Source organism: Mesoplodon mirus (genome assembly GCF_964341445.2).
Source record: "Mesoplodon mirus genome assembly, chromosome: 3".
NCBI classification, from domain to species: Eukaryota; Metazoa; Chordata; class Mammalia; order Artiodactyla; family Ziphiidae; genus Mesoplodon; species Mesoplodon mirus.
In genome coordinates this window covers 121,437,217-121,465,140 of record NC_138978.1, presented here as the reverse complement: position 1 = coordinate 121,465,140, position 27,924 = coordinate 121,437,217, and the positions used below count along the sequence as shown (strand labels likewise).

Below are 27,924 nucleotides of genomic sequence, written 5' to 3'. Positions count from 1 at the left end.
AATGAGTTTGGGAGTGTTCCTCCCTCTGCTATATTTTGGAAGAGTTTGAGAAGGATAGGTGTTAGCTCCTCTCTAAATGTTTGATAGAATTCGCCTGTGAAGCCATCTGGTCCTGGGCTTTTGTTTGTTGGAAGATTTTTAATCACAGTTTCAATTTCAGTGCTTGTGATTGGTCTGTTCATATTTTCTATTTCTTCCTGATTCAGTCTTGGCAGGTTTTGCATTTCTAAGAATTTGTCCATTTCTTCCAGGTTGTCCATTTTATTGGCATAGAGTTTCTTGTAGTAATCTCTCATGATCTTTTGTATTTCTGCAGTGTCAGTTGTTACTTCTCCTTTTCATTTCTAATTCTATTGATTTGAGTCTTCTCCCTTTTTTTCTTGATGAGTCTGGCTAATGGTTTATCAATTTTGTTTATCTTCTCAAAGAACCAGCTTTTAGTTTTATTGATCTTTGCTATTGTTTCCTTCATTTCTTTTTCATTTATTTCTGATCTGATCTTTATGTTTTCTTTCCTTCTGCTAACTTTGGGGGTTTTTTGTTCTTCTTTCTCTAATTGCTTTAGGTGCAGCGTCAGGTTGTTTACTCGAGATGTTTCCTGTTTCTTAAGGTGGGATTGTATTGCTATAAACTTCCCCCTTAGAACTGCTTTTGCTGCGTCCCATAGGTTTTGGGTCGTTGTGTCTCCACTGTCATTTGTTTCTAGGTATTTTTTAATTTCCTCTTTGATTTCTTCAGTGATCACTTCGTTATTGAGTAGTGTATTGTGTAGCCTCCATGTGTTTGTATTTTTTACAGATCTTTTTCTGTAATTGATGTCTAGTCTCATAGCATTGTGGTCGGAAAAGATAATTGATACAATTTCAATTTTCTTAAATTTACCAAGGCTTGATTTGTGACCCAAGATATGATCTATCCTGGAGAATGTTCCATGAGCACTTGAGAAAAATGTGTATTCTGTTGTTTTTGGATGGAATGTCCTATAAATATCAATTGTCTTTCTTGTTTAATATATCATTTAAAGCTTGTGTTTCCTTATGTACTTTCGTTTTGGATGATCTGTCCATTGGTCAAAGTGGGGTGTTAAAGTCCCCTACTATGAGTGTGTTACTGTCAATTTCCCCTTTTATGGCTGTTAGTATTTGCCTTATGTATTGAGGTGCTCCTATGTTGGGTGCATAAATATTTACAATTGTTATATCTTCTTCTTGGATCAATCCCTTCATCATTATGTAGTGTCCTTCTTTGTCTCTTCTAATAGTCTGTATTTTAAAGTCTATTTTGTCTGATATAAGAATTGCTACTCCAGCTTTCTTTTGATTTCCATTTGCATGGAATATCTTTTTCCATCCCCTTACTTTCAATCTGTATGTGTCTCTAGGTCTGAAGTGGGTCTCTTGTAGACAGCCTATATATGGGTCTTGTTTTTGTATCCATTCAGCCAATCTGTGTCTTTTGGTGGGAGCATTTAGTCCATTTACATTTAAGGTAATTATTGATATGTATGTTCCTATTCCCATTTCCTTAATTGTTTTGGGTTCGTTATTGTAGGTCTTTTACTTCTGTTGTGTTTCTTGCCTAAAGAACTTCCTTTAGCATTTTTTGTAAAGCTGGTTTGGTGGTGCTGAACTCTCTCAGCTTTTGCTTGTCTGTAAACGTTTTCATTTCTCCATCAAATCTGAATGAGATCCTTGCTGGGTAGAGTAATCTTGGTTGCAGGTGTTTCTCCTTCATCACTTTAATTATGTCCTGCCACTCCCTTCTGGCTTGTAGAGATTCTGCTGAGAGATCAGCTGTTAACCTGATGGGGATTCCCTTGTGTGTTATTTGTTGTTTTTGCCTTGCTGCTTTTAATATGATTTCTTTGTGTTTAATTTTTGACAGTTTGATTAATATGTGTCTTGGCGTATTTCTCCTTGGATTTATTCTGTATGGGACTCTCCGTGCCTCCTGGACTTGATTAACTATTTCCTTTCCCATATTAGGGAAGTTTTCAACTATAATCTCTTCAAATATTTTCTCAGTCCCTTTCTTTTTCTCTTCTTCTTCTGGAACCCCTATAATTCGAATGTTGGTGCGTTTAATGTTGTCCCAGAGGTCTCTGAGACTGTCCTCTGTTCTTTTCATTCTTTTTTCTTTATTTTGCTCTGCATCAGTTATTTCCACTATTTTATCTTCCACCTCACTTATCCGTTCTTCTGCCTCAGTTATTCTGCTATTGATCCCATCTAGAGTATTTTTCATTTCATTTATTGTGTTTTTAATCAATGCTTGATTCATCTTTAGTTCTTCTAGGTCCTTGTTAACTGTTTCTTGCATTTTGTCTATTCTATTTCCAAGATTTTGGATCTTGGAAATAGAATCTTGGATCATCTTTACTCTCATTATTCTGAATTCTTTTTCAGGTAGACTGCCTATTTCCTCTTCATTTGTTAGGTCTGGTGGGTTTTTATCTTGCTCCTTCTCCTGCTGTGTGTTTTTCTGTCTTCTCATTTTGCTTATCTTACTGTGTTTGGGGCCTCCTTTTTGCAGGCTGCAGATTCGTAGTTCCCGTTGTTTTTGGTGTCTGTCCCCAGTGGCTAAGGTTGTTTCAGTAGGTTGTGTAGGCTTCCTGGTCGGGGGGACTAGTGCCTGTGTTCTGGTGGTTGAGGCTTGATCTTGTCTTTCTGGTGGACAGGTCCACATCTGGTGGTGTGTTTTGGGGTGCCTGTGGCCTTATTATATTTTTAGGCCGCCTCTCTGCTAATGGTTGCATTTGTGTTCCTGTCTTGCTAGTTGCTTGGCATAGGGTGACCAGCACTGTGGCTTGCTGGTCATTGACTGAAGCTGGGTGCTGGTGTTGAGATGGAGATCTCTGGGAGATTTTCGCTGCTTGATATTATGTGGCGCTGGGAGGTCTCTTGTGGACACGTGTCCTGAAGTTGGCTCTCCCACTTCAGAGGCACAGCACTGACTCCTGGCTTCAGCACCAAGAGCCTTTCATCTACCCGGCTCAGAATAAAAGTGAGAAAAAGTAGAAAGAAAGAATTAGTAGAAGAAAGAAAGATAGAGAGAAAGAAAGGAAGAAGGAAAGAAAGGAAGGAAGGAAGGAAGAAAGAAAGAAAGAAAGAAGGGAGGGAGGGAGGGAGGAAGGATGGAAAGAAAGAAAGAAAGGAGCGAGGGAGGGAGGGAGGAAAGAAAAAGAAAGAGTGAAAAGAAGAAGGGAGGGAGGGAGGAAGGAAAGAAAGAAAGAAGGAAAGAAAGAAAGAAAGAAAGAAATGGGCGGAGGGAGGGAGGGAGGAAGGGAAGGTAGGAAAAAAAGAAAGAGAGAAGTTGAAGTGAAATAGAATAAAGTATAAAATATAGTAGCGTTATTAAAAATAAAAAAGTAATTATTGAAAAAAAAAACAAAAACGGACGGATAGAACCCTGGGTCCTATGGTGGAAGCAAAGCTATACAGAGAAAATCTCACACAGAAGCATACACATACACATTCACAAAAAGAGAACAGGGGGAAAAAATCGAAAATCTTGCTCTCAAAGTCCACCTCCTCAATTTGGGATAATTCGTTGTAAAAAGAGGAAACGGGGAAAAAATCTTAAATCTTGTCCTCAAAGTTCACCTCCTCAATTTGGGATGATTCGCTGTCTATTCACGCACTCCACAGATGCAGGGCACATCAAGCGGACCGTGGAGCTTTAATCCGCTGCCTCCGAGGCTGCACAGAGATATTTCCCTGTCTCTTCTCTGCTCTCACAGCTCCCGGGTCTCAGCCTTGGACCTGGCCCCGCCTCTGCGCGTAGGTCGCCGGAGGGCGTCCGTTCTTCGCTCAGACAGGACGGGTTTAAAGGAGCCACTGATTCGGGGGCTCTGGCTCACTCAGGCCGAGGGGAGGGAGGGGCACGCAGTGCGGGGCGGGCCTGCGGCGGCAGAGGCCGGCGTGACGTTGCACCAGCCCGAGGCGCTACGTGCGCTTTCCCGGGGAAGCCGTCCCTGTGTCCTGGGACCCCGCCAGTGGCAGGGTGCACAGGCTCCCCGGAAGGGGGTTGGACAGTGACCTGCGCTCGCATACAGGCCTTGTGGCGGCGGCAGCAGCAGCCGCAGCGTCCCACGCCCTTCTCCGGGGTCCGCGCCTTTAGCCGCGGCTCACGCCCGTCTCTGGAGCTTCTTTAAGCAGCGCTCTTAATGCCCTCTCCTCGCGCACCAGGAAACAAAAGGGAAGAAAAGTCTCTTGCCTCTTCGGCAGCTCCCGACTTTTTCCCCGGACTCCCTCCGGGCTAGCCGTGGTGCACTAACCCCTTCAGGCTCTCTTCCTGCCGCCAGCCCCCGTCCTCTCCCTGCGCTCCGACTGAAACTCGATAACCGAGCCTCAGCTCCCATCCCCGCCCGCTCCAGTGTCGGAGCAAACAAGCCTCTCGGGCTGGTGTGCCTGAGGGCACCAATCCTCTGTGCGGGAATCTCTCCGCTTTGCCCTCCACACCCCTGTTGCTGTGCTCTCCTCCGCTACTCCGAAGCTTTCCCCCTCCGCCACCCGCAGTCTCCGCCCGCGAAGGGGCTTCTAGTGTGTGGAAACCTTTCCTCCTTCACGGCTCCCTCCCACTGGTGCAGGTCCCATCCCTGTTTATTCTTTTGTCTCTGTTTATTCTTTTTTCTCTTGCCCTACCCAGGTATGTGGGGAGTTTCTTGCCTTTTGGGGGGTCTGAGTTCTTCTGTCAGCGTTCAGTAGGTATTCTGTAGGAGTTGTTCCATGTGTAGATGAATTTCTGATGTATCTGTGGGGAGGAAGGTGATCTCCGCGTCCTACTCTTCCGCCATCTTCCTCCGTCTCCACTAATCATCTACAGTGAGTTAATATGAGTTAGAACTGAGGTGGAAGCAAGATGAGATCTCCAACTCTTGAAAGGTCTAAGGATTTATCAGAGCCCAGGGACCAGTAGAAATGCTCAGTTCTCTGCTTCCTGCTTAGATTTCACAGTCAAATACAAAACAGTTGCCCCAGGAAAATCATATTGCCATACACCCTAATTCTTAATGTTTAAGGCAGGCCACTTTACCATTTGTTGATCATGAATTGAATGAATGAATGAATCTGTTTTGATTCTCTTAAATCTCAGAGAGTAATATGTTCTCATAAATAAAATTTTCATAATTTCAATGCTTAATACTCCTCCATGAAAAGTATTTAGATAGTTATCTACAAGATTTTGGCTTAAAAGATACATTGAGACCCTTTGCTAATGTCCTTTTGCTTAATCATGGGCTATGAGGGAGAGGAAGTCTGCTGCTGAGAAACAAGATTCCTTTCTCTACATTCAGTAGGCACTAAATAAATATTTGTTAATTGAGTAAAAGGACTCTCACATAAAAAATGACTAGAGAAAACATAAGTTCAGGGTGGGTTCAACTCTCATAAACTCTCACTGGCTATGCTTCTTGATGAACTCTTTGTGACTTGAGACCGTGTTATCATGTAGCAGTGTGTCTACCCCTTGAAAAGTATGGGTGAGAAGGCAGTTGGTGGGGGAGAGGGGAAGCAAAATGAAATGGAGAGAATCACTAAACATCCAACATCCATGGGACTTGCTTCTGGCAATCCCTTTAGGGAAGAGAAGTTTTACAGTTTGCCTCATGATTGTAAAATGAATAAGGGTTAAAGCAACTATACTCCAACAAAAATTAATTAAAAAAATAAAATGAATGTGGATTGGTTGCATGTTTGAGGGAGATTGAATTGTTGGTGATAATGGAGTAGGGGAAGAGAAAAGGAGGGAAAGATGGAATGTTTTGAGCAATTTAGCAGAGTAATATAAATTTCTAAATTGTGATGCAAATGCTCCGTGTTAACCTTGGATTTTTGATACCCCCACACCTCTGCTCAGTGAACAGGCAGGTGAGTCACACTTTGTGTTTGTTGGTTTTGATCTGTGGTATATCAGCCACCCAGCTACCACAAGGTCCTATAGAGATGGATGTAGAAAGACTGGAGAGATGTCTACATGTTACTGCTCCCTGGGCCAACCTGCTCCAGCGTCACACAGTTTCTGCTCCTGACACTGCCTGCTTGGCTGGGTGACCAAGCCCTGCCCAGCCTTCCCAAGGCTCCAGTGTTTACCTCCTTGTTAAGACCCCAGGTGGAGGAAGGAAAGTGACATCTGAAAGAGGATGTGCAGTCTGGACAAAAGGCTGATTTGGAGAGAATTGTATGTCTGGCAACAGGACCATAACTCTTCAACATTGTCTCAATGAACATCCTCACAAGCTCTGAAAATAGTAACCTCTGAGGAAAATAGCTAAGAACTTCCCTATGGGCAGAATGACCCTTTGTCTATCATTGTTTCTCTGGCTCTAGATCAGGAGTCAGCAAACTTTCTCTGTAACAGGCCAGAGAATAAATAGTTTAGGCCTTTCAGGTCTCTGTTGTAACTATGTAACTCTGTCATTGTAGTAGAAAAGCCACCATAGACTATGTGTAAGTGAATGGGCACAGCTTTGTCCCAATAACACTTTATTTACCAAAACAGGCAGCTGACCAGCTCACAAGCCACTGTCTGCTAGTCTTTATTCTAGACCATTATTTAATTCTGGACTTTTTTATATGTGTGATATTTTTCTAATGCGTATGAATAAAACTAATTTCATCTCACTCTTCTTGATTTAAAGCTGTGCTCAACAAAAGAAGTAAATGAAAACAATATTTTATTCTATACATAGAAAATCCATATGAGCCAAGACTAAATCAGAGGAGTTGGAGAATTGCTTATCCAACGATAAACACCAAGTGGATGGGGCTCTGTGGGCTCTAAGGAACTGTACAGGGATAAACAGACCCCTGTCTCACCTTTAATTGTGAGATATTAATGGAACAAGAATGAATAGGAACACCTACAGGAGTTTTGGTCTGGAGTTTTCTCAAGAGCAAGACTCATCTCTTGCATTCATTCTGTCCCATGAATAATCCCTAGTGACTGACTCAAAGGTTTAATTAGTCAACTACAACCCTGAGCCTGTGAGGTTGCCCATCATGTGCCTTTTCAAATGCACCTCTAACCATGACTTATAATATTTCCTTCCTATCTTGGAAATCATTCTCCTTGGGAATTTTCCAACTTCTAGATGAAGACTACTAATGGTATAAAAATCAGCTTGACTGTAGGTTCCAGGGCCAAGTCCCTGTGGGATCTAGTCTCTATCTGTGAAGGAGGGCAAAATTCTTGAACTAAGCTAATTGTTTCTGTAACCCACATTTTCTGCTCTTCTAATTTCATTAAACAACAACAACAGCAACAGATTGTCCCTCAATGTTCAACAGGTAGGTCTGGTTTTCCACCTGCAACAGTCAGTAGCAAACCACACATTTTTCTCAAAAATTATAATTCCAAATTCCACAAGCTTCTTGTGGCATTTGGCTCTGGCTTTGCAGTGATATTTTTGGAGTTATCGCTTCTTTTATATGACTGACCTCTGCTTCCTGATACTACATATCCAAATTCTGGTAATCATGGTGTAATTGAACAGTGATAGAAAGAATATTTTCATTTGAGATATAACTTAGTTCCTCACCTTGAGGTCAAAACTCTCAACTATAATCCTAAAATATAATGCAGATGTCACAGACAGAACATAGACTGGTACCATAAATAAGTGAACAGACAGGGTAGAAACTAGAGAATCTGTGACCAATCTAAGAAGAGCAGCCCCAGCGGAGGATATTTGTCCTTGGCAATGATTTTTTTTTCACTATAATCAGTCACCTAAAAACTGAACCCTGGATTTAAATCTGTTTCCACCTAATTGCACGTTGATTAAATGGACAAAAAATTTTGAAACATTTAAGTAGAAAGTTCTGATAATTAAAGATACTGGATCTTGGGGGGACCGTCAAGAGGGCAGAGGAGTATGACATGCAGATCACCTTCCTCCCCACAGATACATCAGAAATACAACTACATGTGGAACAACTCCTACAGAACACCTACTGAATGCTGGCAGAAGATCTCAGACTTTCCAAAAAGCAAGAAACTCTCCAAGTATCTGAGTAGGGCAAAAGAAAAAAGGAAAAACAGAGACAAAACAATAGGGATGGGACCTGCACCTTTGGGAGGGAGCTGTGAAGGAGGAAAAGTTTCCATATACTAGGAACCCCCTTCACTGGTGGAGACAGGGTGTGGGTGGGTGGGAAGCTTCAGAGCCAAGGAGGAGAGTGCAGCAACAGGGGTGCAGAGGGCAAAGCGGAGAGATTCCCACACAGAGGATCGGTGCCGACTAGCACTCACCAGCCTGAGAGGCTTGTCTGCTCACCTGCTGAGGTGGGTTGGCACTGGGAGCTGAGGCTCAGGCTTCGGAGATCAGATCCCAGGGAGAGGACTGGGGTTGGCTACGTGAACACAGCCTGAAGGGGGCTAGTGCACCACAGCTAGCTGGGAGGGAGTCCAGGAAAAGTCTGGACCTGCCTTAGAGGCAAGAGACCATTGTTTCAAGGTGCGCAAGGAGAGGGGATTCAGAGCACTGCCTAAACGAGTTCCAGAGATGGGCACGAGCTGCGGTTAACAGCATGGATACCAGAGATGGCCATGAAATGCTAAGGCTGCTGCTGCAGCCACCAACAAGCCTGTGTGCAAGCGCAGGTCATTATCCACACCTCACCCCCCAGGAGCCAGTGCACCCCTCCACTGCCAGGGTCCCGTGAACCAGGGACACTGCCCTGGGAGAACACACGGCATGCCTCAGGCTGTTGCAATGTCATGTCAAGCTCTGTCACCGCAGGCTCGCCCAGCATTCTGTACCCTTCTCCCCACTGGCCTGAGAGAGCCAGAACCCCCTAATCAGCTGCTACTTTAACCCCGTCCTGTCTGGGCAGGGAACAGATGCCAGAGGGTGACGTACATGCAGAGGAGGGGCCAGATCCAAAGCTGAATCCCAGGAGCTGTGCAAACAAAGAAGAGAAAGGGAAATTTCTCCCAGCAGCCTCAGGAAGAGCAGCTTAAATCTCCACAATCAACTTGATGTACCCTGCATCTCTGGAATACTTTAATAGACAACAAATCATCCCAAAATTGAGGCGGTGGACATTGGGAGCAACAGTAGACTTGGGGTTTGCTTTCTGCATCTAATTTGTTTCTGGTTTTATGTTTATCTTGGTTTAGTATTTAGAGCTTATTATCATTGGTAGATTTGTTTATTAATTTTGTTGTTCTCTTCCTTTCTTTTTATACATATATATTTTTTCCTTTTTCTCTTTTTCTGTGTGTGTGTGTGTGTGTGTGTATGCTTCTTTGTGTGATTTTGTCTGTATAGCTTTGCTTTTACCATTTGTCCTAGGATTCTGTCTGTCCATTTTTAAATTTTTAAAAATTTTTAGTGTAGTTTTTAGGGCTTGTTATCATTGGTGGATTTGTTTTTTGGTTTTGGTGCTCTCTTCTTTCCTTTTTTAAATTACTGTTTTATTTTTTATTTTTAATATTATTTTTTTATTTTAATAACATTTTATTTTATTTTATTTTATTTTATTTTATTTTATTTATTTTCTTCTCCCTTTTCTTCTTAGCCATGTGGCGGACAGGGTCTTGGTGCTCTGGCCGGGTGTCAGGACTGAACATCTGAGTGGGAGAGCCAAGTTCAGGAAACTGGTCCACCAGGTACCTCCCAGCCACATGTAATATCAAATGGTGAAAGCTCTCCCAGAGATCTCCATCTCAATACAAAGACCCAGCTCCACTCAATGACCAGCAAACTACAGTGCTGGACACCCTATGCCAAACAACTAGCAAGACAGGAACACAACCCTACCCATTAGCAGAGGGTCTACCTAAAATCATAATAAGTTCAAAGATACCCCAAACCACACCACTGGATGCGGTCCTGCTCAACAGAAAGGCAAGATCCAGCCTAATCCACCAAAACACAGGCACTACTCCCCTCCACCAGGAAACGTGCATAACCCACTGAACCAACATCACCCACTGGGGGCAGACACCAAAAACAACAGGAACTACAAAACTGCTGCCTGTGAAAAGGAGACCCCAAACACAGTAAGTTAAGCAAAATGAGAAGACAAAAAAACACACAGCAGATGAAGGAGCAAGGTAAAAGCCCACCAGAACAAATGAAGAAGAAATAGGCAGTCTACCTAAAAAAGAATTCAGATTAATGAAAGTAAAGTTGATCCAAAATCTTGGAAATAGAATGGAGAAAATACAAGAAATGTTTAACAAGGACCTAGAAGACTTAAAGAACAAACAAGCTATGATGAACACCACAAGAAATGAAATTAAAAATTCTCTAGAAGGAATCAATAGCAGAATAACTGAGGCAGAAGAACGGATAAGTGACCTGGAAGACAAAATAGTGGAAATAACTGCTGCAGAGCAAAATAAAGAAAAAAGGATGAAGAGAATTGAGGACAGTCTCAGAGATCTCTGGGACAACATTAAACACACCAACATTTGAATTATAGGGGTCCCAGAAGAAGAAGAGAGAAAGCAAGGAACTGAGAAAATATTTGAAGAGATTATAGTTGAAAACTTCCCTAAAATGAGAAAGGAAATAGTTAATCAAGTCCAGGAAGCACAGAAAGTCCCATACAGGATAAATTCAAGGAGAAACACACCAAGACACATATTAATCAAACTATCAAAAATTAAGTACAATGAAAAAATATTAAAAGCAGCAAGGGGGCTTCCCTGGTGGCGCAGTGGTTGAGAGTCCACCTGCCGATGCAGGGGATATGGGTTCGTGCCCCGGTCAGGGAAGATCCCACATGCCACAGAGTGGCGGGGCCCGTAAGCCATGGCTGCTGAGCCTGCGTGTCCGGAGCCTGTGCTCCGCAACGGGAGAGGCCACAACAGTGAGAGGCCTGCGTACCGCAAAAAATAAAAATAAAAAAATAAAAGCAGCAAGGGAAAAACAACAAATAACATACAAGGGACCCCCATAAGGTTAAAAGCTGGTTTTTCAGCAGAAACTCTGCAAGCCAGAAGGTAGTGGCAGAACATATTTAAAGTAATGAAAGGGAAAAACCTACAGCCAAGATTACTCTACCCAGCAAGGATCTCATTCAGATTCGATGGAGAAATTAAAATCTTTACAGACAAGCAAAAGCTAAGAGAATACAGCAACACCAAATCAGCTTTACAACAAATGCTAAAGGAACTTCTCTAGACAAGAAACACAAGAGAAGGAAAAGACCTACAGTAACAAACTGAAAACAATTAAGAAAATGGTAATAGGAACATACATATCAACAATTACCTTATATATAAATGGATTAAATGCTCCTGACAAAAGACATAGACTGGCTGAATGGATAAAAAACTAGACCCATATATACATTGCCTACAAGAGACAAACTTCAGACCTAGGGACACATACAGACCGAAAGTGAGGGGACGGAAAAAGATATTCCATGCAAATGGAAATCAAAAGAAAGAAGGAGTAGCAATTCTCATATCAGACAAAATAGACTTTAAAATAAAGACTATTACAAGAGACAAAGAAGGGCACTACATAATCATCAAGGGATCAATCCAACAAGAATATATAACGATTGTAAATATTTATGCACCCAACATAAGAGCACCTCAGTACATAAGGCAAATACTAACAGCCATAAAAGGGGAAATCAACAGTAACACAATCATAGTAAGGGACATTAACACCCCACTTTCACCAATGGACAGATCATCCAAAATGAAAATAAATAAGGAAACACAAGCTCTAAATGATACATTAAACAAGATGGACTTAATTGATATTTATAGGACATTCCATCCAAAAACAACAGAATACATATCTTTTTCTCAAGTGCTCATGGAACACTCTCCAGGACAGAACATATCTTGGGTCACAAATCAAGTCTTGGTAAATTTAAGAAAACTGAAATCATATCAGGTATCTTTTCTGACCACAACCATATCTAGCTATGAGACTAGATATCAATTACAGGAAAAAATCTGTAAAAAATACAAACATATGGAGGCTAAACAATATACTACTTAATAACCAAGAGATCACTGAAGAAATCAAAGAGGAAATCAAAAAATACCTAGAAACAAATGACAATGAAAACACAACGACCCAAAACCTATGGGATGCAGCAAAAGCAGTCCTAAACGGGAACTTTATAGCAATACAATCGTACCTTAAGAAACAAGAAACATCTCAAATAAACAACCTAACCTTACACCTAAAGCAATTAGAGAAAGAAGAACAAAAATACCCAAAAGTTAGCAGAAGGAAAAAAATCATACAGATCAAATCAGAAATAAATGAAAAAGAAATGAAGGAAACAATAGCAAAGATCAATAAAACTAAAAGCTGCTTCTTTGAGAAGATAAACATAATTGATAAAGCATTAGCCAGACTTATCAAGAAAAAAAGGAAGACTCAAATCAATAAAATCAGAAATGAAAAAAGAGAAGTAACTGACACTGCAGAAATACAAAGGATTGTGAAAGATTACTACAAGTAACAATATGCCAATAAAATGGACAACCTGGAAGAAATGGACAGATTCTTAGAAAAGCACAACCTTCTGAGACTGAACCAGGAAGAAATAGAAAATATAAAGAGATGAATGACAAGCATGGAAATTGAAACTGTGATTAAAAATCTTCCAACAAACAAAAGCTGAGGACCAGATGGCTTCACAGGCGAATTCTACCAAACATTTAGAGAAGAGCTAACACCTATCCTTCTCAAACACTTCCGAAATATAGCAGAGGGAGGAGGCCACCATCACCCTGATACCAAAACCAGACAAAGATGTCACAGAAAAAGAAAACTACGGGCCAATATCACTGATAAACAAAAATCCTCAACAAAATACTAGCAAACAAAAGCCAACAGCACATTAAAAGATCATACACCATGACCAAGTGGGGTTTATCCCAGGAATGCAAGGATTCTTCAATATATACAAATCAATCAATGTGATACACCATATTAACTAATTGAAGGAGAAAAACCATATGATCATCTCAATAGATGCAGAAAAAGCTTTTGACAAAATTCAACACCCATTTATGACAAAAACCCTCCAGAAAGTAGGCATAGAGGGAACTTACCTCAACATAATAAAGGCCATATATGACAAACCCACAGCCAACATCATCCTCAATGGTGAAAAACTGAAACCATTTCTACTAAGATCAGGAACAAGACAAGGTTGCCCACTCTCACCACTCTTATTCAACATAATTTTGGAAGTTTTAGCCACAGCAATCAGAGAAGAAAAAGAAATAAAAGGAATCCAAATCAGAAAAGAAGTAAAACTGTCACTGTTTGCAGATGACATGATACTATACATAGAGAATCCTAAAGATGCTACCAGAAAACTACTAGAGCCAGTCAATGAATTTGGTAAAGTAGTAGGATACAAAATTCATGCACAGAAATCTCTGGCATTCCTATACACTAATGAATGATGAAAAATCTGAATGTGAAATTAAGGAAACATTCCCATTTACCATTGCAACAAAAAGAATAAATATCTGGAAATAAACCTACCTAAGGAGACAAAAGACCTGTATGAAGAAAACTGTAAGACACTGATGAAAGGAATTAAAGATGATAAAAACAGATGGAGAGATATACCATGTACTTGGATGGGAAGAACCAACATTGTGAAAATGACTATACTACCCAAGGCAATCTACAGATTCAGTGCAATCTCTGTCAAACTACCAATGGCATTTTTCACAGAACTAGAACAAAAAATTTCACAATTTTGTATGGAAACACAGAAGACCCCGAATAGCCAAAGCAATCTTGAGAACGAAAAATGGAGCTGGAGGAATCAGGCTCCCAGACTTCAGACTATATTACAAAGCTACAGTAATCAAGACAGTTTGGTACTGGCACAAAAACAGAAATATAGATCAATGGAACAGGATAGAAAGCCCAGAGATAAACCCACGTACATATGGTCAACTTATCTTTGATAAAGGAGGCAAGAATATACAATGGAGAAAAGACAGCCTCTTCAATAAGTGGTGCTGAGAAAACTGGACAGCTACATGTAAAACAATGAAATTAGAACACTTCCCAGCACCATACATAAAAATAAACTCAAAATGGATTAAAAACTTAAATATAAGCCCAGACACTCTAAAACTCTTAGAGGAAAACATAGGAAGACCACTCTCCAACATAAATCACAGCAAGATCCTTTTTGACCCACCTCCTAGAGAAATGGAAATAAAAACAAAAATAAACAAATGGGATCTAATGAAACTTAAAAGCTTTTGCACTGCAAAGCAAACCATGAACAAGATGAAAAGACAACCCTCACTATGGGAGAAAGTATTTGCAAATGAAGCAACTGACAAAGGATTAATCTCCAATATATACAAGCAGCTCATGCTGCTCAATATCAAAAAAACAAACAACCCAATCCAAACATGGGCAGAAGACGTAAATAGACATTTCTCCAAAGAAGGTATATAGATTACCATCAAACACATGAAAGGATGCTCATCATCACTAATCATTAGAGAAATGCAAATGAAAACCACAATGAAGTATTACCTCAGAATGGCCATCATCAAAAACTCTACAAACAATGAATACTGGAGAGGGTGTGGGAAAAGGGAACCCTCTGCCCTGTTGGTGGGAATGTAAATTGATACAGCCACTATGGAGAACAGTATGGAGTTTCCTTAAAAAACTAAAAATAGAACCTCCATACGACCCAGCAAACCCACTACTGGGCATATACCCTGAGCAAACCATAATTCAAATAGAGTGATGTACCACAATGTTCATTGCAGCTCTATTTATAATAGCCAGGACATGGAAGCAACCTAAGTGTCCATCGACAGATGAATGGATAAAGAAGATGTGGCACATATGTACAATGGAATATTATTTAGCCAAAAAAGGAAATGAGATTGAGTTATTTGTAGTGATGTAGATGGACCTAGAGACTGTCATACAGAGTGAAGTAAGTCAGAAAGAGAAAAACAAATACCGTATGCTAACACATGTGTATGGAATCTAAAAAAAAAAAAAAAAAAAAAAAAGTTCTGAAGAACCTAGGGGCAGGACAGGAATAAAGATGCAGATGTAGAGAATGGACTTGAGGACACAGGGAGGGGGAAAGATAACCTGGCAGGAATGAGGGAGTGGCATGGACATATACACACTACCAAATGTAAAATAGATAGCTAGTGGGAAGCAGTACATAACACAGGGTGATTAGCTCAGTGCTTTGAGTCCACTTAGAGGGGTGGAATAGGGAGGGAGGCGGGGAGATGCAAGAGGGGAGAGATATGGGAATATATGCATGTGTATAGCTGATTCACTTTTTTATACAGCAGAAAATAACACACCATTGTAAAGCAATTATACTCCAATATAGATGTTAAAAGAAGAAAAAAACAAAGATACTAGATCTTATTCCAGTAACCAGCTTATTCCCATTATCCAGACCACTTGGTGGTTTCATCTAGCAAGCTCAGAAGAAGGAACAGAACATGACTTTACAATACAATGTGGTGCCTCTAAAGACTGGATGAAAGCATAGGGGGTGGGAAAGCAAAATGTCCACTGAGGACAAGGGTCCCCTATGTGAAGTCACCAATAGAGTGAGCTAAGGAGTAGGAACTTTAGCAGAACACCCTTTATCCATGTAAAAAGTTATGTTTACCTTGACATTCCCTGTAATGGACTGAATGTTTTAGCCTGATACCCATTCATATGTTAAAACCATATTCCCAATGTGATAGTATTTGGAGGTGGAAGCTTTGTGAGGTAATTAGATCATGAGGGTGGACTCTTCATGAATGAGATTAGTGCCCTTATAAGAAGAGGCTGGAGGACTAGTTGGGTCTCTTCCTGCTGTATGAGAATACAAGTCAGCAGTCTGCAACCTGGAAAGGGGTCCTCACCAGAACTGGACAATGCTGGCACCCTAATCTTGGACTTTCAGCCTCCAGAAGTGTGAGAAATAAAGTTGTGTTGCTGATAAGCCCCCTAGTTTATGACATTTTGTTAGAGCAGCCCAAGCTGAATAAGATATCTCCTCAGGAAAAATAAGATGCATCTCTGAGTGACTAAGGAATAGGTTGAAACTTCTATCTTGTCTAAAGATGAAGAGGTTACACCTGAGATGTCTCATTGCCTAAGAGTGAGGGAGAAGGTCAGACATTGGATTCTCTGCAGAAATGAAAAATCCAGTCCCCCCCCCCTCTCTTTCAGACTGGCTCACTGTCCTGTCTCCCTCTTCTCTCTTCGAATGAAACGGTGTAGTTCTGATATGCCAGAGAGAAAAGTCTTGGAAAATAAAGACAGTGACTTATTACAAAGATAGAAAACAGTTATTGTTTTCACAGATGAAGTCTCAAGCTTTCCTATCCAAAATGCAGTTTTGAGTGACAGTGGCAAATATTACTGTACTGTTACTGGAAGAAAATTCTAAAAACAGAAATAGTAAAGAGTAGTAAAGATTGAAGTCTTAAGTAAAACTGTCACTCCTGTGGGAGCTGGGGTGGATAGGAGACAGTGATAGCAGAGCAGGTGGGTACCTCATAGGGGAAAGCTACCCATACACCAAACATGAACTGGAGTGCTTGTTGTTTGACCATGCAAGGGAGACATGGTACATGGCATGTCTGGTTCTGAATGTCCTGTTTGCTGGGGTTGTTTCCCACCAGGTACTTTTCAGCAGGAACTGTAAATCTTACTGCTCTGAAAACTGTTGTGATCCTTCTCTCCAGAGCTGTTTCCATGTCTTAGGCTGACAGTCAGCTCTTCTGGGCCCATTGAGGAGGGCCCAGTGACCTTGATCTCTCTTGAAAGACCCACCCCTCTCCACAGAGCTCAGATGCCCAGCTCCAGTTTGCTTCTTCAGAGATAGCAGGACCCTGGGATTAGGCTAGAGCAGCTCCCCAGAGCTCTAGATCCCCACCATGTGGAGTGAAGACTCAGGATCTTACTGGTGCCAGGCAGAGACAGTGACTCACAGTGTCAGAAATTGGAGCCTCCAATCTTAAATTCACGGGCAGAATAAGTATCAGTGGGGCTGAGCATGGGGAAAAACATGAACACTGTAGCTTCAGCATGGACGGCTAGTCTTTTGTTTCTTTGTGCAACTTCTGTCCTTGTGGAAAGTAGGAGCTGGACTAGAGAAACTCTCCAAATTGTTCTTGGTATTTCATAAGAATAACAAATGGACTAAGCTCCTTATAATCTTTCTCTTCTTATCAAAGTAATATCATCAATCAAATCTTCATTGATCACTGACTGTGTACGCTGGCATTTAGCAGAGGGTTGGGAACTTTAAAAGACAAGGCTCCTGCTCTCCAAATGTCTCCACATGCTGAATTGCAACATATATGGGGCTAAAATGAAGAGTCAGAGGAGCAGAAATCAAAGTGAACGGGAGTGGTCAGAGGTTGATCCTTGAAATTGGGAATAATGGAGGAATTTTTATTGACTTTATTAGGAACAGTGCCTTTTTCAAGGTAGACTGATGCTACCAGTGATCTTCTTCATTCTATGCAAAAGGTATGTGTCTGCACAGTGACTCATCCAAAAAAAATGTTTCTTCTCTCATGTAGTGGATGATTCATCATGATTCTTTAATGATTGCTACCCATGAAATTAGCCAAGATCTGGGTTAGGACCTACAAGTATCTGTATCCACATTTTTCAAGGATAATTACCATGGATTCCTTACCATTGTATACTTGTAATATGTTACATAAGCAATACCCATATTCCCACTCCTTGTATTAGAGGCTGAAATAAGTCTACCTTCTGTTCCCAGAGTCTTTCACAGTCAGGGTTCTCATATGTCATCTTCTATTCAGCTAGAAGTCCCGGGCTCTAATGTAAGCTTAGATACCCAGGAGCCTGGGGGACAAGAGACTGAAGGAGATCTCACCTTATTCTGCTCAGTGGCTGAGGGTACAGGAAACATCACATTTTCCTAGCACAGAGAGGCCACAGGAACCAGTCTGGGACAGCAGCCCAGGATTCCCTGTCAGCAGACCTGGAGATCTCAGCCGTGAAGGAGCACAGTGCTGGCCAATATTATTATAGAGCTGACAATGGTCACAGTCCCATCCAGAACAAGGTGGTGAATATCTCTGTGAGAAGTAAATTTCACTCCCATTCATCTCAGACAGAAATCCCCAAACCAAGAGCCAGGAGTCATGAGGAAATTCCAGGAGATCCCAGTGATCAGTGCTGTGGAGAACCACCAACAATTTGAGGATGGGTTACCTTCACAAGTTAAACTGCTGACATCTTTTTTTTTTTTAATAGCAGAAAACACAAAGGGAGTTGGGTTGGCATTAGAAGTAAATAAGATGAGAACGACAAATGATCATGTTTCTAGACAATGACCCAGAATTGATATTTCCCCAAATTTCTAAAGACACTTTGAAAAAACAACCTCTGATTGCTCTAATTGGGATACAGGAATGGAAGGAATACACAATGACCAAGAGCCAGGCCAGTTGCTGAGATCCTGGTATGGGAATTCATGAGTCTAATGCAGCATCACAAATCCTCTCTGATAGTTCCCTTTGGGTCTGTTAGTTCCAACATCTTGTCCTGTCCTCACCCTCAGGGGTCCCAGGACCCAGGCTGTCATGGGGGATATGGTAGAGCTTTGCTGTGAGGCTTGGAGCTGCCCCTACATCCCCCCACCAATCCTGTACCGGTTTTATCATGAAGACATCAACCTGGGTAGCAGCTCAGCGCCCTCTGGAGAAGGAGCATCCTTCAACCTCTCTCTAACCGCAGGGCATTCTGGAAGCTACTCCTGGGAGGCTGACAATGGCCTGGGGGCCCAGTTCTGTGAACTGGTGCCACTCTCCATTTCAGGTGGGTTGATGGTCCCTGGATACAAGAGTAGTATTATAGTCAATGGCTTTTTATTGATACCATACTTGGGTTTCAGAAAATAGGTGGAGGTCTAGGTGATGTCTGCTCTATGGGGGGAGTTGGAGAAGGTGAGCTCCCTCAATGCCTGACTGCTTTTCTTCTCTCCACACTAACCTGAAAAGTGCACACTATGCTTAAAGTTACATGAATTTATATTTACTGTTTCTGCATAGTATTGGCAAGGATTCCAGGGCCCATTACTGACATAGATTGGATTTGAAAAAAAAAAAGAGAGAAAAATGAAAACCTTCAAAAATCTGATCATTTATTTTCATGCTTCACAATTTTCTAAGGTTCCATGCAGTGGGCAACGTTGCCATATTACTAATTTTACAATATGTCATTTTTCCCTGTGTGTAGTCACTTGAGACTAAAACCATTAACACATTCCTCCATGCTTGACTTTTAAATAAAAAGTCCAATTATTAAATGTAATTTAATAATTTTCAATAGACAAAATTAGTTTATATGCAATGGAGTAAAATGTAATTAAGAGTTATATTTAAATAAATGAAAACAATTTAGTATAATATTTTCTCTTTTATTTATCCATTTCTTCTCAGTTACCCTACTCATGACAAGAACAGTGACTCCTTTTTGAATTCTTGAATCTATTATATGGATCATAAGGGGCCATCTTCACCTGCATGTTTGGTGGTTGATGCTGAGTATAGGTTGGGACCTCAACCTAGACAGTCAATTAGAGTGTGTATGTGTGACCCTTCAATGTGGTCTGGACTTCCTCATAACATGGTGGCCTTAGGGTAGTCAGACTTTTTATATGTTGGCTTAAGCTTCAAAACAAAATGTGATAGTGAATCTACAACATCTCATCAACTAATTCAAAAATTACAGTATCACTTCCACCACAGTTTTATTGGGTCTTAGCGCCTAACAAACTTGTCCAGATACAAGGGGAGGGAGTATAGACTCCACCTCTAAACTGAGGAACTGTCAAAAATTTTACAGCCATATATATATTTTTTATTGAAGTATAGTTGATTTACGATATTGCATTAGTTTCAGGTGTACAGCACAGTGATTTGGTTCTGTTTCTGGAGTTTTTTTGCAGATCATATTCCATTATAAGTTATTACAAGATATTGAATATAATTCCCTGTGCTATACAGTAAACTCTTGTTGCTTATCTATTTTATGTATCATAGTTTGTATATGTTAATCCCATACTTCTAATTTATCCCTCCCTACTTGTCTCTGTCTCCTCTTTGGTAACCATAAGTTTGATTTCTATGTCTGTGAGTCTGTTTCTGTTTTGTATATTTATTTATTTGTATTGTTTTTAAAAAAATAATAGTTTTAATTTTTTATTTTTTTTTTGAATTTATTTTTTTATACAGCAGGTTCTTAATAGTCATCAATTTTATACACATCAGTGTATACATGTCAATCCCAATCGCCCAGTTCAACACCAGTTCTTTTTGATCTGAGAAAATTCTTTAAGTGGCCTGTGCCTCAGTTATCTCATTTGTAAAATTAGCATAAAAATAGTTCACCTGCTAAATGGATTTTCTTTCTGTCACGAATATATATCAAGTATTGCAGCAATACGTAGTCAACAATGCATGTAGGAAAAATATTTGCTGTTATCTGAATTTCCTTGTTCTTCTTTTGCATGTATTGCTGAGGGTTTTTTTTGTTGTTGTTAGAAGTATGCAAATATGTTTCTGTATAACTGATAATTTTGATGATTTTTGAAATTTGTTTGAATATATACAATATAACCTGCATCATATCCATTACCATAACAATGTCTATCCCATAATTATCTCTGATGCCGGGATTAACCACCTAGTCTGACTGTACCTTTGGACCCATGGTTTGGAAAGATAAGAGGCAGTCTGGCACATTCTCTGGCAGTAATAAACCCCAGTCACATTTGGTAATTGTACTTCCTCCCAAAGCATCCAGGAATCAGTATTAACATTCATTTGTATTATTTTTTAGATTACTTACATGTAACTGATATCATGTAGTATTTGTCTTTCTCTGCCTGACTTGTTTCACTAAGCTAAGTATTCTCTAGATCCATCCATGTTGCTGCAAATGGCAGTATTTTATTCTTTTTAATTTTACAATCATATTTTAAACATTTCCACACACATCAACATGAATACCAGTCCATGTCTCCCAACCCCACAGGACTGTGTTAAAGCACAAGCCTCCCTGCTGCCCTTTCTAGACTTGGCAAGTGCCCTTTTTTTTTTTTTTTTTTTTTTTTTTTTTTTTTGCGGTACGCAGGCCTCTCACTGCTGTGGCCTCTCCCATTGTGGAGCACAGCCTCCGGACACGCAGGCTCAACGGCCATGGCTCACGGGCCCAGCCGCTCCACGGCATGTGGGTTCCTCCCGGACCGGGGCACGAACCCGTGTCCCCTGCATCAGCAGGTGGACTCTCAACCACTGCGCCACCAGGGAAGCCCCGCAAGTGCCCTTTTAAATAAGGTTTCAGAAGCCAGGTTTTTCCTCCGTGAGCTCCTTTCTTCTCTAATCGTGTCTCAGAATTCTTCACTGTCTTATTATCTCTTCAGTACCTTGAAAGAGACTTTTAAAAGAATTTCGCCCAGCATTTCTAGTGATCCTCAGAAGAAAGGTTAGTTCAGTTTCTTCTTCTATCATTACTGGAAGCATAAATGCATCCACCTTTTATAACCAACACTTTCATAAAGGTGTTATGTTTTTAGCCTTTTCAGCATAACTATATCTCTTTGTAATATATAATTTTTAAGACCCAAAACTTAGAGAATACCTCCAAATGATATATCATACTGACCCCTACTAATATTATACTAGCCAAAATATGTTACCAATGACTAATTATTGGGTCTATTATGTATGGAAAACTTACACATATTATCTGGAATTATAAAAAAGAAAAGTATATTTTAAGTGTGTGATATTGCCCATGGTTAACAATCTTGGGGAAGTAGTTTGCCATGTTCACACAGTCAGTAGAGGGTAGAGCTAAGACCAGAATCCATATTCTCCTGACTGCAGAGGCTTAAACCTGACTTTGTTGCACCTCCTCACTTTATTTTCCCCTTATAAGTTTCACCAATTTTAGTAAGGCATCATTTATTAATCTATAAGATACAGCATCTATATTAAACAGTATAAAGTTTCTAACAAAAATTAAAGATAGAACTATTGTATGATCCACCAATCCCAGTTCTGTGTTTTCATCCAAAATAATTGAAATCAGGATCTTGAAGAGATATTAGCACTGCTATGTTCATTAAAACACTATGTGCAATAACCATGATGTGGAAGAAACCTCACTGTCCATCAATAAATGTATGGATAAAGAAAACATGGTGGGCTTCCCTCGTGGCGCAGTGGTTGAGAGTCCGCCTGCCGATGCAGGGGACGCGGGTTCGTGCCCCGGTCCGGGAAGATCCCGCATGCCGCGGAGCAGCTGGCCCCGTGAGCCATGGCCGCTGGGCCTGCGCGTCCGGAGCCTGTGCTCCGCGGCGGGAGAGGCCACAGCAGTGGGAGGCCCGCGTACCGCAAAAAAAAAAAAAGAAAAGAAAGAAAACATGATATGTATGTTACTGAGTCCAAGCTCCCTCTGCTCGCTGCACGACAGGCCAATAAATCAGGAGACAAGGTGTTGAGGCAAAGAATAATGACTTTATTTGGAAACCTGGCAGACTAGTGTCTAAAAACACCCATCTTATCGGGGTCTGGATGTCAGTTTCTTTTATAGAACAGAGGGTGGGAGGAGGTGAGGAAGTAAAATAAAAAGGCCATAAGGCTTGCAAATATCTTCTGGAATGGCCAACCTCAGAGAAGGGACATGCTAATTTCTTCTTTCTTGCAGCTGTTCACAGGTGGACAGGGTCAGGATGCTTCCCTAAACAAAGGCACTTTGGTTTAACATCCAGGCAGAGGGGCAGGGTTCCCGGAGGCAGGCCATTATGTACACACAGTGTCATTTTAGTGAACAAAAGCAACAAGAAGCAAAGGTTAAAGTAAAGAAACAGATCCAACATGGAGTCAGGATTGGCTCTGCCCTGTTATATGTACATACAATGAAAAACTACTCAGCCTTAAAAAAGGAAGGAAATTCTGCAACATGTGACAACATGGATGAACCATGAGGACAATTATGTTGTGACATAGGCCAGTCACAGCAAACAAACAATGCATTATTCCACTTACATGAGCTATCTAAAATAGTCAGATTCATAGAATCAGAGTGGAACTGTGGTTGCCAGGAGGAGGAAATGGCATAAAGTTTCAGTTAAGCAAGATTAAGTTAAGCTTTAGAGCTCTGCTGTATAACATTGTATCTATAGTCAACAACAATGTATTGTATAATGAAACATTTGGTAAGAAGGTAGATATCATGTTAAGTGTTCTTTCTACAATAAAAAAAGAAAGGAAGGGAGGAAAGGGTGTAGGAGGAAATAAGGTACAGAAGGAAGGAAGAAAAGAAAGAAAACATGATGGAGAACACACCAAACTCTTTACAGCCCTGTGATACTACAGTCTAAGGAGAGAAAGGAACATCATACAATCACATAAGTGCATACAGAAAAACAAAATTTGGTAACTGTCATGGGGGGGGGAAGAATAGAATGCCTTCTGGTTAAAGAAGAGGACTTCTTTCCATTATAGCCTCAGGATAGCCTCCACAAAGAAGGGAAACTTGATCAGAGGTTTCTGTTTCTAATACAAAGATGTTTTTGAATGGTCATAACTTTCTATCCTGGTAGTTAGATTGCTGAGAATGGTCTGTCTCTATGTCTCGAGCATGCATTCCCAACAGAGGTGATATCACCCTCAAAGCAGCAAAAATTGGTCCTTGTGGAGGTGAAAAAAAAATCTTACTTTTTATGTATATATATACATACAGCATATCTGTGCTATTAATGTTTCATAGAAGAGGAGCGTGGCTAGAAAAAAAAATCTGAAAAGGCCCCTTAGGGAAATGCTAATGAAATAAATGTCAAGAAACCCTGGTCCAGAGTTTTCCATAGTTTCTCAAAAAATACTTATTTAATGCCTCCCTGCAAGGGAGAATTGGTAGAGGTACAAGGGATACAACAGTGGGTAAGATAAACATGGGCCCTTGAATGACAGCTGAGGAGAAGACGTAAAAACAAACAAGAAAATAGAGGAAATAATTACAAATAATGATAAATGCTATGAAAAAAAAAGCATACAGGGGCTTGAAACAGAAAATAATCAGGTGAGAACTCTTTGATTGCAAGGCCAGGGAAGGCCTCTCTGATAAGGGCTCTGTCTTTAAAGACAGAGGTTCTGTAGTATGGGCCCTAACAGTTGTTCTTTCTTTCATAATGCAAGTGCCTGACTTAAGCTTTGATTGCTGAGGCACCCACTTCAAAGAGCTACTTTGAATAAACACATTGCCAGCCATTAGATAAAAGGCAGCACCAAAGCCCACCCCACCGCCCTCCTTTGCCCCCAGGCTCCTTTGTTTTAGAGATATTGGTTGATTTTGGTAACTGACCATTTGGGCCTCTTGTTTTTTTCTCTTCCTGTGCTTTAACTTCTGGCTTTTACATTTTAAATTCACCAATAAAGAGTGAGCCCTCAAAACACTAAGCCCCACCCTCCACCCCAATAAAGGCAGAACCCCAGCCCATGACCTCACAGTGTAGCCCCAGGTGTGCCATGTGCCTTCCAGGACCTGTGAGTAATAAACTCCTTTTTTCCCCAAAGTTTCTTCGTGGTTATTGCTGAGGGTGTCTTGCAATCATAATCAGAATCACAAGGGCCTGCCCAGGCACAGCACTGGTTATAGGCTGAGATGGGGCACAAACAGTTTCCTACCTAATGTTTGTTCTTTTTTTTTTTTTTTTTTGGTACGCGGGCCTCTCACCACCGTGGCCTGTCCCGCTGCGGAGCACAGGCTCCGGACGCGCAGGCTCAGCGGCCATGGCTCACGGGCCCAGCCGCTCCGCGGCATGTGGGATCCTCCCAGACTGGGGCACGAACCCGTGTCCCCTGCATCGGCAGGTGGACTCTCAACCACTGCGCCACCAAGGAAGCCCTGCTTGTTCTTTTATCTCCTAATTTGCACAGATCTGGGAGGAATTTAGGGGCAGCTCCTTTTGCTGTTGGTGAATTTTTAAAAATTTTTCCTCCTCAACTTCGTGCCAGTTTATGTAAGGTCAAAAGGCTTTCACGTCTGCTTTGACCCTTTGACTTTTTGTGACTTATACCATAAAACATAGCAGGACACCACAGTCACCAGGTATGTCTATATTAGGAGCCTTATGCAGAACCAGATGTCATATGAATTCAAGGTAATGGAAGGGTTTTTCCATTTGAAAAATGAAAAAAAGTTATTTGAATCCAGCAAATCTATAGCGTGGCATTTCAGAGAACCCAGCACAGCCTTGGAGACATTTCTCCAGAGAGAGTTGAGCTGCTGGAAGATAACTGTCAATATCTAAAACTGCACAACTGCCGGTGTTAAAATACAAACCACATTTCGGAAGGTTGTGTTAATTTTTCAGAACTTAACGCAAGATTTGATTATTTTACTTCCCCTTTTCTAACTCTTACAGATCTCATCTGAGTACCTCCCTTCTGTCCTCTTTCGTGGGTGAGAAATAAGCCTGGCTTGTGGTGAGACAGACTTTCCCTGCCTTCAGCCAGGCCAGGTCCCCATGTTTCTGTGGCTGCTACTACTGATCCTGGGTGAGTAGATGGGTTGGACTGGGACAGGGGCCTCTGTTCCTAATGTCAGCCAGGGAAGACCAAGGAGCTTCTGTCTCTGCTTCCACTTGGGGTTCAGAGACAGATAGCAAGTGTCAAATGAAAGATAAATGCACAACGTAAAAGTTGAGAATTAAGTTTTATTAAGAAACTTACTGAGGACTACCACCCAGAAGACAGCCTCTCAGATAGCTCTGAGGAACTGCTCCGAAGAGGTAAGGGAGGAGACAGGATATATACAAACTTTTTGCTAGAAAAACATGTATTCAAGCATCAAAAGATTACTGCTAATCATAAAGAAGAGAAATCTCAACTTAATGATTTTAGTGTTTTTCTCTGTATGGGAAGATGCAAGAATCTGGGGTCATTTAAAAATTTCCCTTAGATATGCATCTTAACTATCTAAGGACCTGTATATCCAAAACACAGAATGCTTCTTGTTTTTCTCCATCCTGAATTCCCCTTGGAGCTCACTGTTGGCGGGCAGCTGCAGTGGCTAATGGCTTGATCCTTATAAAACTGGAATGGCAGGCAACATTTTTTTCTTTACAGTGCCCTTCGTTGGTCATAAATTCGACCAAGGTTTGGGAGGCATTTCATGACCTATTTGTCTCGTGGCGCTAAGAACACTTATTCCTAAGTAAGGCGAAGATCTCAGTGATAGGCCCTTCATGTGCTATATCTGGATTAGGCCCCGTTAATAACATAAAGTTCTCTGGATCATCTGTCTTACTAGTCTATTATGATCCAGGAAATGTTTTTCCCTTGTTACTTCTTCCCATATCTAGAGTTGCACTATTACAATTATTCTGTATAGAGTTATATATGTGATCATTGCCTCAAGACTTTTAGCCATCATTAATTTTGTTGGAGGCCTGGTTAAACATCAGGCAATTTAAGAGACAACAATATTACAAAATAGACAGAATATAAGTAATATAGCTCAGAGTGGAGCAGAGAGAGACACAAAGCATAGTTTGAAAACAACAAAGAGAGAACAGATTAAAATAATGATGAGTATAACTAGTTATCATCTGGATTACAATAAGCCATAAAGTCCAGAGGGGAGCCAGCTGGAAAAGCCAAATTCTGGAGGGATCAGGTAGAGAGAAAAAGATAAATATTTCATCTTTGTTTACAAAGGTATACTTTATCAATTTTTTGTAGGTCATAGTGTAAGAGGAAAGGTTTTCTGGAAAATAAAGATTAAAAGTCAGTAATATTTCAGAAAAAAGTTATAAAATGCAAATTGTGTTTATTAGTTCATTCAGTCCCATGTAATTGATTCCTGCTGATCTGGATGAAGTCATCAGGTTTTCCATTAGAGTTTTGTAATTTCTTACCCAGTTCAGTGGTATGATTTAGAGTCATCAGAAACCTTATTTGTCAAAAAGTCCTTTCTGTGAATCTTCTTGAAGATCTTGATTTTGTAAAAGCATCATAGTAAAACAACGACTGTCTATAAAAGACAAAAGATTTTAAATGGCATGGTTAAATATCTGATTACAATGTAACTGACAAAGAATATACAACATTCTGTGACATACAACATTTTAAGATAATAATTAGAATTATGACTAATAACACTATACCAGGACATATTGGATTTTTAGGAATTTCATATAATTTTTAGAAGCCCTATATTAATGACATATACCCATATAATATAGCCTAAGAAAGTTTATCACAACTTATTTGACAATATTTCCCATGTAATTTAACATACTCAACACACCTAATTAGTTTAATATCTCTCTTTGAGATGTTTCAGTGGCCCTTTGAAGCATCACAAAGTTAGCTAGAAGTCAAAAGAATTCATTTGACATTTGACTTGGGAAATTTGTCAAAGATATCAAAAGGTTTTTAAAACACTTGGTCAAATAGGATCATAGGTCAGTGTGAAGCAATACTTATTCACTCAACCAACGTGACCATAAAAGATTTTAAAGGCAAATACAGAAAGCTACAACAAATTACTTAAAAGGTAAAGAAATTTTACAATCTGTTATCAAAAGCAGATCAATATTCCAAGAAAACTTTATTCTCTGAACTTGGAGAGAAAACCAAATTCTAGTTTTCTACCAGCTTACTTTCAATATTTAAATTTATTTACTCAATTAATTTTATTTTAATTTTAGCCAGTCCTTCCTGACCATGCACAAAACTCTTTTCTTGGGGTTCCTTTCCCACAAACCTTCTGTAACTTTCTTTTTTACTTTCAGATTTAGTCCTGTGCTTTTTCTTCCTTTTTCTCTCTCCAGAACAAAATGACTCTTTTCCCATAACAAACTGTCCATTCTTTATGTCCTTTTCCTTTCATGCAAAGTTGTTGCCCTTATTAATTTTAGT

General features: G+C 40.4%; 1 protein-coding gene across 1 annotated transcript in view; it reads left to right on the top strand.

The window, feature by feature from the left end:
* The window catches only part of LOC309799211 (Fc receptor-like protein 3), a gene marked incomplete at both ends in the record, with an annotated part of 124,561 nt that overhangs the window by 33,512 nt on the left and 63,125 nt on the right, over positions 1 to 27,924 (top strand). The window contains 2 exon segments of the mRNA XM_082612199.1: positions 18,552 to 18,808; positions 25,468 to 25,557. Coding sequence (XP_082468325.1) covers positions 18,552 to 18,808; positions 25,468 to 25,557 — 347 coding nt within the window.